General features: G+C 40.0%; 1 protein-coding gene across 1 annotated transcript in view; it reads left to right on the top strand.

Moving 5' to 3' along the window:
- MCF2L2 (MCF.2 cell line derived transforming sequence-like 2) overlaps positions 1-14,786 on the top strand; it is a gene marked incomplete at both ends in the record, with an annotated part of 213,807 nt that overhangs the window by 27,350 nt on the left and 171,671 nt on the right. Inside the window, one exon of the mRNA XM_082655291.1 lies at positions 7,062-7,176. Within this exon, the coding sequence (XP_082511417.1) occupies positions 7,062-7,176 (115 nt within the window). The remainder of the gene's footprint in view (positions 1-7,061; positions 7,177-14,786) is intronic.

The following is a 14,786-nucleotide window of genomic DNA, read 5'->3' as shown; positions in this document are numbered from 1 at the left end:
CTCCAGACATCAAGTCTGTGTCCAAAGCAGGAAGAAGGAAAAGGAGCAGTGATGGTTTCTTCTGTTCCTTTTGCCAAGAGAGCAATAACTTTCCTAGAAGTTCTTGGTAGACTTCTGCTTATGTCTCATTCCAGAACTATGTGATGTAGCCATTCCTAGCAGCAAGGGAGTCTGAGAAGGCAAACGTTTAGTTTTTTAACCACCACAGTAGAAGGTGGTCGGGGAAGAGGGAGGTTCGGAATAAATTAGCCATTTGCCAGTGTCTGCCATAATGCCTTTCCTTTAATTATGAGGAATTATCCTTTTATTTTTCTTTTAATGGTTATTTTCCCTCTTGGAATTACTGCCTGAATTTCTCTCTTTCTGTCTCTCTGTCTCTGACTCTGTCTCTCTCAACACCTTTAATCCTTTTAGAAATAATTAATAATGAAGGCATGAAGTACTCTTAGGCTTGTGGAGTCCGACATCTGCCAGCATTTGCACAACAATGGAGCCCAGGTTTGGTAGAGGTGGGGTTCCTGGGGGCACGTGGGAAGTTCTCACCTGAAACAATGGAGAATGTCAAACCAAGGAAGTGAGCAGAGTTAAAACCGGTATCTAAGTCAGAGATGACAGACTTGAGCTCACCTCCTCTCACGAAAACACCAAAATCACAGCTAACCAAAACACCAAAATCACAGCTAACCGCTGAACCACCATCAACAAAAAAGACTGGAACCTGCTAAGTGAGGGATGGAGCTAGTAACTTGGCACCTGTGAAATGAGAACCACTGCTAGAAGGTCTAGAGCAGTGCTGTTTAATAGAAATATAATGTGACCCACATATGTACTTTTTTCTTTTTTTTGCGGTACGCGGGCCTCTCACTGTTGTGGCCTCTCCCGTTGCGGAGCACAGGCTCCGGACGCGCAGGCTCAGCGGCCATGGCTCACGGGCCCAGCCGCTCCGTGGCATGTGGGATCTTCCCGGACCGGGGCACGAACCCGCGTCCCCTGCATTGGCAGGCGGACTCTCAACCACTGCACCACCAGGGAAGCCCCCACATATGTACTTTTAAATTTTGTGGTAACCATATTAAGAAGGCAAAAAGGAACACAGGAAATTAATTTTATTTATTTATTTATTTATTTTGAGCATTAAACATTTATTTAATGTTTTCAAAATTAATTACATTAGGAAAGAATAAGTAGGATAAAGAGGCAGATGTGGGATTATAGAATGCATCATTATATGCACATATAATGAAAAATTACTGGACATATATAACATATACCCAACATTAGCAGAAGTTATCTATGGCCAGTTTATATTGTTCCTTACGCATTTCCATATTTAGTTTTTCTTCACAATAATAATTTTAATCCCTTTTAAAATAATAGCAGGAGGAAGCATTCTCTGAAGGCTTACACACTTCAATAATGCGTTTTTTAGGTTAGGCTGATGTCAGTTACAACAAATTCCCAGCCCCCTGACTCATGATTCTTTTATTTATTTATCTTTTTTAGGAAAACAATTTTAATAATTTTATTTAACCTGGTATAGCTAAAATATTGTTCCAACATATGATCAGTATTCAAAATTATTAATGAGGTATTTTACTTTTTTGTACTAAGTCTTAGAAATCTGTTGATAGTTTGTATTTCCCACTTACAGCACACCTCAGTTTGGACTGGTCACATGTCAAGGGCTCAGCAGCCCCATGTGTCTAGTGGCTATTATATTGGGCAGTGCAGGCTACAGAAATGATTCTCAGTCACATTGGACCAAATGCCTCTTTATTTAAAAATTTTTAAATAAATATATTTATTTATTTTTGGCTGCATTGGGTCTTCGTTGCTGTGTGGGCTTTCTCTAGTTGCGACCAGCGGGGGCTACTCTTTGTTGCGGTGCACAGGCTTCTCATTGCGGTAGCTTCTTTTGTTGCGGAGCATGGGCTCTAGGCGCGCGTGGGCTTCAGTAGTTGTGGCACGTGGGCTTCAATAGTTGTGGCTCATGGGCTCTAGAGCGCAGGCTCAGTAGTTGTGGCACACGGGCTTAGTTGCTCCGCAGCATGTGGTATCTTCCTGGACCAGGGATCGAACCTGTGTCCCCTGCATTGGCAGGCGGATTCTTAACCACTGCGCCACCAGGGAAGTCCCAAATGCCTCTTTTTTTATAACAAATAATTTGTATTGCCCCTCATCATCCTGAAATGAAATGTATAGATACTGTAGTAATCTGCATTAGTTAGGGTGGGATAAAGAGCTATAACAACTCCGAAGTGTATGTATAGTAGCTCAAATGAACATAGTAGAAATTTAGTTCTTACTCTTGAAAACAGTCCAGCATGTATGTTCAGCATGTATGTATGTTCAGCATGTATGTATGGTCAGCAGACAACTTTTCTTCACGTTCATGAATGAAGCCTCCTTTCACTTTGTGACTCTTACTGATATTATCCATTTTGTGTCTTTCTTATTAGCTGCATCCAGGAAGCAGACAGGGAAAGACAGCATACCACTTCTTAAAAGCCTCAGCTCAGTAAGAGTACGCACCACATTCCATTGACTTGAACCCAGCTCAGTCATGTGGATACACTTAACTGCAAAGGAAGCTGGGAAATGTAGTTTAGCTGTGTGCACAGAGGGTGAACAGCCACCCCCTACTTATTTATGCATATACTTAAAAAAAATTAAAAAATTAAATGTAAACGAGCGTTGTAATGTGAAGGAGAAAGAAAAGGAAACAATAGTAAAATAATATGTATTTCAATATGTATTTCCAGCTATTCTAGAAAAAATAATGAAGTAGTCAGGTGCTTGCCCCTGTACATGGAGTCACCATGAATGTAGCAGGTACAAATGCTGGGATGTGGTATGGGTGACCAGACATCCTGAGTGGCCTTACTGTAGTAGTTTTCTAAAATAATAAACAGTTGTTGACAAAGTTCTGAACAAGGTGGTAAAGTATTATCTTCTGTCAATTTATAGGGTTGTTGCAATTTCTGGAAAATTCAGTATATTTTGAAACACTTTAAAAATATTTTATGATTTGTGACAGCATGGGTGGACCTTGAGGGCATTATGCTACGGGAAATGTCAGACAGAGAAAGACAAATACTTTATGATCTTACCTAGATGTGGAACCTAAAAACTGAGCTCATAGGAGCAGAGAACAGGTTGGTGGTTATCAAAGGTAGGTGTGGAGTGGGGAAAATGGGTAAAGGTAGTTAAAAGGTACAAACTTCCAGATATAAAATAAATAAGTTCTGGGGATATAATGTATAGCATGGTGACTGTAGTTAATAATACTGTATATTTGAAAATTGCCAAGAGAGTAGATCTTAAAAGTTTTCACCACAAGAAAAAAATTGTAACTATGTGAGGTGATGGATGTTAATAACTAAAATCAATTTTGTACACCTTAGACCAATACAATGTTGTATGTCAATTATATCTCAATAAAACTGGAAAAATATTTTTAAACACTTTATGATTGTATGTAAAACAAAGAGTCTAGGATCAGATATATAAATGTATTTTTTAACATACTGAGTTTCTGGTAAGACATTTGGAAATCAAACAAGATGTGAGACAATTAGGTCAGATTATTTAGTATCCCAGGCCCTGAGATTTCCCAGGTGCCTCCCAGTGTGCTCCCATTTTCCCAGCTAAAGTCAGTTCTTTTGGGGAAGAGAAAGGGAAAATAGACGCTGGGAGGCAAATAGCAGTAACCACTTCACTCTCTCTCCCACTGTTGCTCTTCACCATCTTCCTATAGGATTTCCCAATGTTCCAAATTCTCCTCTAAATGATGCAAGTCTTTATGCCAGCCAACACCCAGATCCTTATGGGAATGGTCTTATGTACCCCAAGCACTTGCTAGTGTTTTCTGCAGTAAAGCTAGCATTTAATGTATAGGTAGAAATAATACCAGGAGGAGTGATGTTTATTTTATTAAGTCACCACTGTACAATACTTAGTTCCAAGGAGTCTGCTTTTCTTTACCTTCCTTGAATAGGGCTTCTTTGCACAATCTTTCTTCCTTTTGCATTTCCACGTTTCCTCGCAAGGTGGCGCTGAATGCCTCGTTATGGATGGAGGCTCAGCTTCGTTTCCTTGGTGCTTCTGTCTCTAAGACTAACAGACTAAAGTTCAACAAAACGTGGTGTCCCCAGTTAACCTCGGGCCTCTCTGGTGTTCAGTATCAGTATTAACCAAGATATGAGAAAACTACCCATCTTTCTCCATTTAGGCATGAACACCTTTCATTATAGTTAATGAAAAGGTTAAATCATGAAATGGCATAATCATATCCTTATGAATATTTTACAGTGTTTTGGTTCCTTGAAATACTTTAGCCATTCTCTCGGCAAATATTGTTTGTACAATTTAGTACAGTGTTACAATGCATCTCAATTTAGCCTTACCCGAGATGTAACTTTTCTTAATTCACATTTCTCTGAAGCTTCCTATGATTGTGAAACTAGAAAGAGGACTAATATTTATTAGTCGAAAACTGATAGTATCCTGATCTAAATTGTTTTCAGTCAACATAACGAGGCAACTCAATCTTGTCAAACAACTAATCTGCAGGTATCTTTTTTTAAATTTAAAATAAGTATATAGGATTTAAGAGGCATTTCCTGGAGAAGAATGAATGGTCATCCAGACAAATATCACAGTGATGGGTCTCTGAAAGCCCAAGACTCACATTAACAATACTTATAAGAGACTCGTGTAGAAAAACCACAATGCTGACTTACTCTTTACATGATACAAATATTCGTGTTTGCTCAGTAGCGCATTCTCTCCCTTGAAACAAATTTACATGGAACAGCAGAGTATAAGCAGAAGATACCAGGTGTGGACTCAGAGCAGCAGAGTGGATTGGATGATCCTAATGGCGGTGTCATCAGGTAGACTGGAGACATGGCCTGGATACTCGAGGTTGTGGGCCAGGACCCTCTCTCCTTAGGATAGCTGCCTGCCTTTGCTTCTCTGAGTCTCCCTTTTCCATAGTTTCTTCATTGATCTCACACCCTCAGTAATCATGCAGTCCTCATTAACCCACACCCTGCACTGATGCATCTTTCATTAGATACGTGGAATACGTGCGGTCATTTGTAGTTAACTTCACTTGGGAGCCGTGTTCCACTGAAAGTAGCCTCCCTCCACGGGCATAGCCTGGAAGGTGCTCCCAGCACTTCAGCTCATGTCCCTCTGCCTAGTGCACAAGCGCTCCAACTTTCTTAGTCCTCCGTGCCTTAGCAGCTCAGTCATTTTTTCACGGCCCTTTTTGGCCAAAAGCAATACCTAACAGTCAAAACAACTTAAGTCTATATGTCCTGACAACTTAGTAGCTGTTTGAAAAAATAAATACACACAGTTGAAAGAAAAAGTAATATTTAACTTTCATTCTTAGAGAACCACAATTATCTCAAACCTTGGAATCAGTCTAGACACCACCACCTGCATTTCCTGTTCCACCTTGATTTTCATACTGCACTGGCTGTTTTTTTTTAATTAAAATTTTTTAAAATTTATTTTTATTTATTTATTTTTGGCTGCATTGGGTCTTCGTTGCTGTGCGTGGGCCTTCTCTAGTTGTGGCGAGCGGGGGCTACTCTTTGTTGCCGTGCGCAGGCTTCTCATTGCCGTGGCTTCTCTTGTTGTGGAGCATGGGCTCTAGGTGCTCAGGCTTCAGTAGTTGTAGCACGCGGGCTCAGTAGTTGTGGCTCACGGGCTTTAGAGCGCAGGCTCAGTAGTTGTGGCGGATAGGCTTAGTTGCTCTGCAGCATGTGGGATCTACCCAGACCAGGGCTCGAACCCGTGTCCCCTGCATTGGCAGGCGGATTCTTAACCACTGTGCCACCAGGGAAGCCCTGCACTTGCTTTTTATCCCAGCAGCCACCAAACCGCCAACTTCCCAAAGATGCAATGCCATTCAAAAGAATACCGCACAGTTTAATATTGAAATTCCGAACTACCTCAAGCTAGTAGCAAGCAAGGCATCTGACAGATGCCAATTATTGCTGTTTTTCCCCCAAATTTAAAATATTCATGGTGGTTTTGTGAGTTCACTGTGGTTCCCTGTTTGGGAACCATGGGGCTGGAACATAATCATGTGGGTACATCTAGGGGCAAAGAGATTGAGAAATATAATCTGTTTAATCTGGTGGCCTCTGCTCCAATGACTTAAATATTTGAATATTAATTTTATACTTTTGTTCTCACAGGGATGTCTTATATTCCCTTGTAAGAGTTACTGAAGGGCAGCTGATTATTGCCTCCTTGCAAGAATAATAACCGTAATAATGGTTACCATTTATTGAGCACTTATATAATAATAAACACTCTGCTAAAGTGCTTTTCATATATGTTCTCACTTAATCCTCACAGTACCTTTTGAGGTAGGTACAGGTAATATGCCTATGACATAGATACATATGTATATATAAGGAAACTTGTATTTAAGTGTCTTGCTTAAAATCACATAGAGATTAAGTGGTAAAGCAGAATTTGAACAAGCCTGTCTGATTTTAGAGCCAACTCTCTCTCTCTCTGTTTTTTTTTGTTTTTTTTTGTTTTTTGGTCATGCCGCGCTGCATGCAGGATCTTAGTTCCCTGACCAGGGAGTGAACCTTTGTCCCCTGCAGTGGAAGTGCAGAGTCCTAACCACTGGACTGCCAGGGAATTCCTTAGAGCCAGCTCTCTTAACCACCATGCTCTTTCACCTTTGATATTTACTAACGACAAAAATAAAGAGCAATATTATGTATTTGTGTTGGCATTATTTACTATTCTACCTATGCTAAAAATATTTAAATCAGTGTTATCTTTTATACAGTAACTATCTTCAAAGGATTCAAAAATTGAATTCTCACAACACCCCTGAGCAAGCATGAAGGAGAGAGACTTGTTCGAAATAGTTCAGTGTCAACCTTCCCGCATTCTGCTCTGAAATAATATAGACAGAAAAGGGGGTGGCCAGTGCACATCTCGATATTAATTGAAGTTCCTTACCTGCAGAGGTGTGATGTGAAACATTTTGCTAACATCTTGACCACCTGTTTTTGTTGCAGGAGGCCGAGGGAAAGATGGTGCCCCCATCATCACTTTTCCAGAGTTTGTGGGGTTTAAACACATCCCAGATGAGGACTTTCTGAATGTCATGACCTACCTCACCAGCGTCCCCAGGTGAGCTGAACACAGTGTGCTCTGCTGCCTTCCTTGTCGCTGGCTTTGTCCTGAATTTCCCATGTGGAAGGGCTGGGGTGAGATGGAATCTTCCCTGAGCAGAGCTCACACTGGCATATAACTTAGCCAGTTTTGCTTATCCGTCAGTCACAGACACGGGACGTGGAAAGAGACTAGAAAACAAAGTTACACGAGTATCGGTTTTGCTTATGGTGTGCACATACGCAGTACTTAATAAACATTGTTGAGTGAATGAAAAATTGATTGAATCGCTAATGCTGCTCTTGTTCCTTCAGGTTCATTGCTCTAGATTAAGGTGATTCTGGCTTCCTGGGGCCTGTTGTCTCAGACACCTGGCCGCTGCTCAGGGAGGTCAAGCCATGTTAGGAGTTATTTAATTTATCTCCCTCAAATAAGGAATTCAGGGGTAGATTTTATAGTTGTCATTGTCAGATGGAGAAACTAAGTCACAGAGCAAGGAAACTAAAAGTCCAGGAATAAAAACTGTGCCTAAAGCTGAGACCAAAACAGAGATGTTTTTGGGTATCTGCTACTTTCACCTCTCTGGCTCAGGTCTCACATATTTATGCCACTTAAGTCAATAAATAGCCAGATCTCCAAGGGATGGAATGTGGTACAGAGTTCATACTGGTGACAAACATTTTATAGACATAGGTGGAGCTGGGCGTGGGGTCCAAACCCAATTCTCCCAGAAAGCAGACTTGGCCAGGAAAGGCCCTACCCTCCATGGGTCTGTATTGCTTAGGATACCGTCTGTTACTTAACTATTTTGTGGTTAGGAGTCTACACAACAGCCAGAGGTGTGCTGTTTTGCTTGCTTTCCATCTGCCTTATATGATTTAGAGGTAAACACCTGCTCTGTGATTGAAAGGCCACCTGGAGTCTGATCCCACCTGCAGAGATTAGGAAGTTGATTAGTTTGCTTTAACCAAACCCACTCTTTTTTGGTTTTTTGTTTTTATTTTTTTTTTTTACCCTTCTTCTTCTTCAGAGAAAGCTATGGATTTATTTTTAATGTACTTCTTCAAAATTCAGTACTTACATTTCACCATTTCCCCTGTTCTCTGCCTCTGATCCCGGAATATTGTATGTATTATGCAGACACGAGAGGATTTGGGCTTTGTTGGTTTGAGGGAAGGATGCTGTATATCTCTGGGTTTTGCTTACATGGTTCTGTCTACAGGAACGCCTTTGCCACCCTTCTAGGCCTGGCTAATTCCTGCACAATCATCAGCCCTTAGTCTGATCTCATTTCTTCAAGGAAACTTGCCCTGACCCCAGTTCTGCTCTCACAGACTCTTTATTTCCACAGAACCCAGAGTGTACCCCTTGTATAATGCCACAGTATATGGAAATTATTTCTGCGTCTTCCATTAGACTGTGAACTAGTGAAGAGTAGGGGCCAATGCTTTTTTCCCCCCTTATTTTCTTTTTTTTTTAATTCCTAGCCCAGCACATAGTAGGTTCTCAAGAAGTGATGTTGGTGGAATTTCCAGTTCTGATATAATTCATCTCAATCAAAGCGTATTTGTTATAGGGTGAGAAGCAGGATGCTGCCAGAGAGAGGGGAACCCCACTCCTCACTCCTGCCTTTTCCTCCCAGGGTTATAGGGAGTTGAACTTGGTCTCCCTCTTTGGCTCAATTGCCTACCAAAACATTGACCTGTCCTTCTGTGAGGAGCAGCAAGGAAGAGGGTGAGCAGGGAGGTGGGTAATGGGTGGAAGTGCCTTCTCCCCATTCTCATTATATTTGTTTTAAACTCACTGTCTAATTTTACTGAATCCCTGGATGCAGTCATGTGCTAAATGAAAAGTGTCATTTTCATCTTCTCCTTGCAGCCTTTTCTGAGTCACGCTAAGGACTGGACATTGAGTGCCATGTGACCCAGTGTAGAGAGAAGCATCGAGGGGTAGAAACCCTATCTCACAGGCAAAAAAGATAAGGAAAATCAAGAGGCTACTGTTTAGGCCTGTTTTCCCTTTTCTGCTCTATGCTTCTTGTATAATTTCTTGTGAACTAGGGAGTATTTTCCTTTCCTAGAGTGCAGTTTGTCTCTTGAGAAAGAGTAGTTGTCTGACCAGTTATTCCTCTTTCCTCTTCCTGGCATTTGCTCCTACTTGCTCACTGCCCCACCCTTTGTTACTTTCAACATAAAACAGAGACAACAGGTAAGAAGGTCTGAAAGGAGAATTTGACCTAAACTTTGCTTCCCAGTTTGCATTTCAGTTTCCAAAGAATGAAACCACTCTTGTTCCTTTTATGATTCCTATTCATCATAATTTGCATCTTTCTAAATGTTACAGTGGTAACCAGGCACCAGAGCTTTTCCCAGATTGCACAATGTTTTATAGGCAGGTGGAATGACCTACAACAACAAGGAAGAATTGACACACTAGAAGAGGAGAATGGCAGGATACTCAGGGCAGGGAAAGGAAAAGTCGATGCCTGAAATGAATAAGGATCTCTCATTGTGGCTGGGTTGGGTGAGTGCCGTAAGGCTTCCCACGGTAGCTCATTTTTTATCAGATCTTTGCTGAGTGCCATCAGTGTGTAGGGAGCTAGGTTGGGTGCCCTAAAGGACCAAAAAGACCATAAGACAATACCTTGGATCTCAAGAGATTCATCACAGGACTCTGTTGTCATGATATTTTGTGAAATATGCAAAGAAACTGCTATAGGAGCTCAGAAGAGAGAAAAATCACTTCAGACAGGAAAAAACAAGGAAAGCTTCAAGAATGAAGTGGGCTTAAAGGATGGATAAGATTTCCACAGGTAGATCGGAGAGGGACATTTCAGAGAGAGAGAGAGAACGGGATGGTGTTTAAGAGCTTTGGACACAGGCCAAACTGGATTGAAATCCAGATTCTATGCTCCCCAGCTGTGTCTGGAGCAAATGACTTGGCTTCTATTTCCAACCCCCACTCCACTGCTGGATTTTGAAGTTTTAAATAGAGCTTGTTTGAGGGAATTACAGACTATCCAGGTTGCCCAGAGCAGAGTGAAAATCCTTTTCAGATAGTAGTGAGAAATGAGACCTGGATAGACAGTGGGGAACAGACTGGGCAAGGCGTTTTCCACCAAGTTAAGGAGTTTACGCACAGTGAGCAGGACCAGGCCGTTGGAGGTTCTGAGGAGGAAAATGGCAACCAGATGAATTTGGTGGTGGTGTGCAGGATGGATCACAGGTAGTGGGGGAAAGGGGGTAGGGAGACCAATTAAGGGCTTCTGTCCCGGGATAGGTGCAAAGTGAGGAGGGAGTGAGCTGCATGATGGCAGGAGGACTGGACAGAAGGGGATGGGCAGGAAGGACAGGCACTGAGGACTGGTGGTTGTGAGGGAAGAGGGAGAGTGAGGAACTAATGATGATCCTCAGCTTTAGGAATTGTGTTCACAGTCAGATCTTTTTGCTTTTCCATGTCTGGGCACATGGAATTGAGGTCTCATTTGAAAGCTGTCTCCAGTGGCTACAGACTGTAGCTGAGTGGCTTGAAAAGGCATTAGTGAAATATTCTGAGCCACAGAGATGGCCAACTATTTTTAAATCACAGTTGTTTTCCAAAAAATCAATATTTGTATAACTAAGCATGCTTTTTTTTTTTGCGGTACGCGGGCCTCTCACTGTTGTGGCCTCTCTCGTTGCGGAGCACAGGCTCCGGACGCGCAGGCTCAGCGGCCATGGCTCACGGGCCCAGCCACTCAGCGGCTTGTGGGATCTTCCCAGACGGGGGCACGAACCCGTGTCCCCTGCATCGGCAGGCGGACTCTCAACCACTGCGCCACCAGGGAAGCCCTAAGCATGCATTTTTATTACCCTATTCCTCTATTCAGTTTCTTTGTTTTACTCATAGTTCTGAGTTCATTACCTGAGAGGGATTGGAGAAAGTACTTTTATTAGATGGTAACAAGAACTATATTTCATAACTGAATTTTATGATTATTTACTATTTCTGAAGGTCTTTTTCTATAATGAATCTGTCCAGAGGCCTGTTTAAGTTAGAAGAATTCTTCCATGTCCCTTTTCCTCCCATAAAGCCTGATGAATATCCTTTGAGAAGAGTTGTACCTCTTTTACAATACACTGTCTGATAGAATGCTGTCGGGCGTTTCTACTTTAGGAAGAGAGGGAAGGAGGACAGTGTTATTATTTGACCTGTGAATTATAATGACTTGCTCGTTTGTATTGAAAGACTGAATGGGATTATAGCAACCCAGCAGCTTTAGAAACCAGCCTCGCCAGAGAAGTGAGTTTGATCTGGGCCTTTTACTATTATGAAGACAGTGGAAAAGCCCCTGTTTTTAAGTGGTTTTGAATAGTATTAATAGGAAAGGTGCTGCTATGATTGAGTAGTTAGGAAAAGGTATGTTATTTCCTGGACTGGCTATGGAATTGCTCCCCCAAATCAGGAAAATGGAATCATTCATTTGACTTCTAAGGATAGAGGTTCAGAGTGGGGAGTCTTATTGGGCTGCTGTCTTGCCCAAGGTGGATGGATTTGCTTCACAGCTCTCAGGAAGGATACCTTTGGAGACCAGACCTTAGGCACCCAACTGAGGCTCAAAATTAGAGAGCACCCCATGGATTTATTATGAATAAATGGTGACAATGGCAAGTAAGTCTTATGTACCAGGAGAATTTGAATGGACTATATTAGAAGCCAGAAAAAAATTTAATATGCCAGATTGCTGGTCTTTGCTATGTAAGAGCCAGGGTGTCTGACATTGTTTCTCCCCAGTAGAATGACCTAGTGTGTATATAACAGCTTTTCTTTGTTCATTTGTTGAAGTGATTGTTTTAGAATACCCATGCTGTATCCTGCCTTTGTGCCATCTATCCTGTACAAAGAGGAGCTCACTTTCCCTTTTCTGATAATTCAGGTTTCTTTAGACATTCAAAACACAGCCTCTTGCTTGAATTTAACAGTGCTAATGATTGTAAATATCTGAAATTTGTTTTACTCAGTGGTATTATCAATTACAAACAAGATAATTCCTCTAGTTCTGTGAAAAATGCCATTGGTATTTTGATAGGGATTGTATTGAATCTGTAGATTGCCTTGGGTAGTATGGTCATTTTAACAATACTAAGTCTTCTAATCCATGAACATGGTATATATTTCCATTTGTTTGTGTCATCTTCAATTTCTTTCATCAGTGTCATATCAATAGTTTTCTGAGTACAGGCCTTTTACCTCCTTAGTTAGATTTATTCCTAGGTATTTTATTCTTTTTGATGCAATTGTAAATGGGATTGTTATCTTAATTTCTATTTCTGATAGTTTGTGTTAGTGTATAGAAATGCGACAGATTTCTGTATACTAATTTCGTATCCTGCAACTTTACTGAATTCATCGATGAGCCCTAGTAGTTTTCTGGTGGTATCTTTAGATTTTCTGTGTATAGTATCATGTCATCTGCAAACAGTGAGAGTTTTACTTTTTCCTTTCCAATTTTGATTCCTTTAATTTTTTTTTCTTATTTGATTGCTGGGGCTAGGACTTCCAATATTATGTTGAATAAAAGTGGCAAGAGTGGGCATCCTTATCTTGTTCCTGATCTTAGAAGGAAATGCCTTCAGCTTTTTACCATTGAGTATGATGTTAGCTGTGGCTTTATTTATTTTTTTATATTTATTTTTTTATTGAAGTGTAGTTGATTTACAATGTTGTGTTAGTTTCAGGTGTATAGCAAAGTGATTCAGTTATACATATATATATCTATTCTTTTTCAGATTCTTTTCCCTCATAGGTTATTACAAAATATTGAGTATAGTTCTCTGTGCTATACAGTAAGCCCTTGTTGGTTATCTGTTTTGTATATAGTAGTGTGTACATGTTAATCCCAAACTCCTAATTTATCCCTCCCCCCCCTTTCCCCTTTGGTAACCATAAGTTTGTTTTCTATGTCTGTGGATCTATTCCTGTTTCGTAAACAAGTTCATTTGTATCATTTTTTTATATTCCACATATAAGTGATATCATATAATATTTGCCTTTCTCTGTCTGACTTACATCACTTAGTATGATAATCTCTAAATCCATCCATGTAGCTACAAATGGCATTATTTCATTCTTTTTCATGGCTGAGTAATATTCCATTATATATATATATATATATATATATATATATATATATATATACACACACACACACACACACACACACCACATCTTCTTTATTCATTCATCTGTTGATGGAAATTTAGGTTGGTTCCATGTCTTGGCTATTGTAAATAGTGCTGTAATGAACATTGGGGTGCATGCATCTTTTTGAATTAGAGTTTTGTCTTGATATATGCCCAGGAGTGGGATTGCAGGATCATATGGTAACTCTATTTTTAGTTAGCTGTGGGCTTTATTATGTTGAAGTGTGTTCCCTCTATACCCACTTTGTTGAGAGTTTTTTAATCATAAATGGATGTTGAATTTTGTTAAAAGCTTTTTCTGCATCTATTGAGATGATCATATGATTTTCCTTCTTTAATTTGTTAACGTGGTGTATTACATTGATTGATTTCTGGATATTGAATCATCCTTGCGGTAAATCCCACTTGATCATGGTGTATGATCTTGAATTTGGTTTGCTAATATTTTGTTGATGATTTTTGCATCTATGTTCATCAGAGATATTAGCCTGTAGTTTTCTTTTTTGGTGATATTTCTGTCTGGTTTTGGTATCAGGGTGATGCTGGCCTCATAGAATGAGTTAGGGAGTATTCCTTCCTCTGCAATTTTTTTGGAATGGTTTGAGAAGGATAGGTTTTAACTCTTCTTTAAATGTTTGGTAGAATGCACCTGTGAAATGATCTGGTCCTGGACTTTGTTGTTTTGGGAGTTTTTCTTATTATTGATTCAGGTTTTTTTTTACTGGTAATTTGTCTGTTTATACTTTGTATTCTTCATTGTTCAGTCTTGGAAGACTGTACAGTTCTAGGAATTTGTCCATTTCTTCTAGGTTGTCCATTTTATTGGCATATAATTGTTTATAGTAATCTCTTATGATAATTTGTATTTCTGTGGTATCTGTTGTAACTTCTTTTTCATTTCTGATTTTATTAATTTAGACCATCTCTTTTTTTCTTGATGAGTCTGGCTAAAGGTTCTTCAATTTTGTTTAGACCAAATAATTCTAAAATTGGTATGGAAACACAACAGATCCCGAATAGCCAAAACAATCTTAAGAAAGAAGAACAAATCTGGAGGATCACACGCCCTGATTTAAAACTATACTACAAAGCTACAGTAATCAAAACAGTATGGCACTGGCACAAAAACAGATACATACATCAATGGAACAGAATAGAGAGCCCAGAAATGAACCCACAGTCATATGGGCAATTAATTTATGAGAAACAGCCAAGAATATACAATGGAGAAAAGACAGCTTCTTAAACAAGTGGTGTTGGGAAAACTGGATAGCTATATGGAAAAGAATCAAGCTAGACTACTCTCTCACACACATGCACAAAATAAATTCAAAATGGATTAAAGACTTAAATGTAAGACCTGAAACCATAAATCTTCTAGAAGAAAACATAGACTCTATGCTCTTTGACATAGTCTTTGTAGATTTTTTTGGATATGTCTCCATA

This window comes from Grampus griseus, assembly GCF_964374135.1.
Source record: "Grampus griseus genome assembly, chromosome: 5".
NCBI classification, from domain to species: domain Eukaryota; kingdom Metazoa; phylum Chordata; class Mammalia; order Artiodactyla; family Delphinidae; genus Grampus; species Grampus griseus.
Note: the sequence above shows the minus strand (reverse complement) of the source record. Positions and strands in the feature narration are given on the sequence as shown.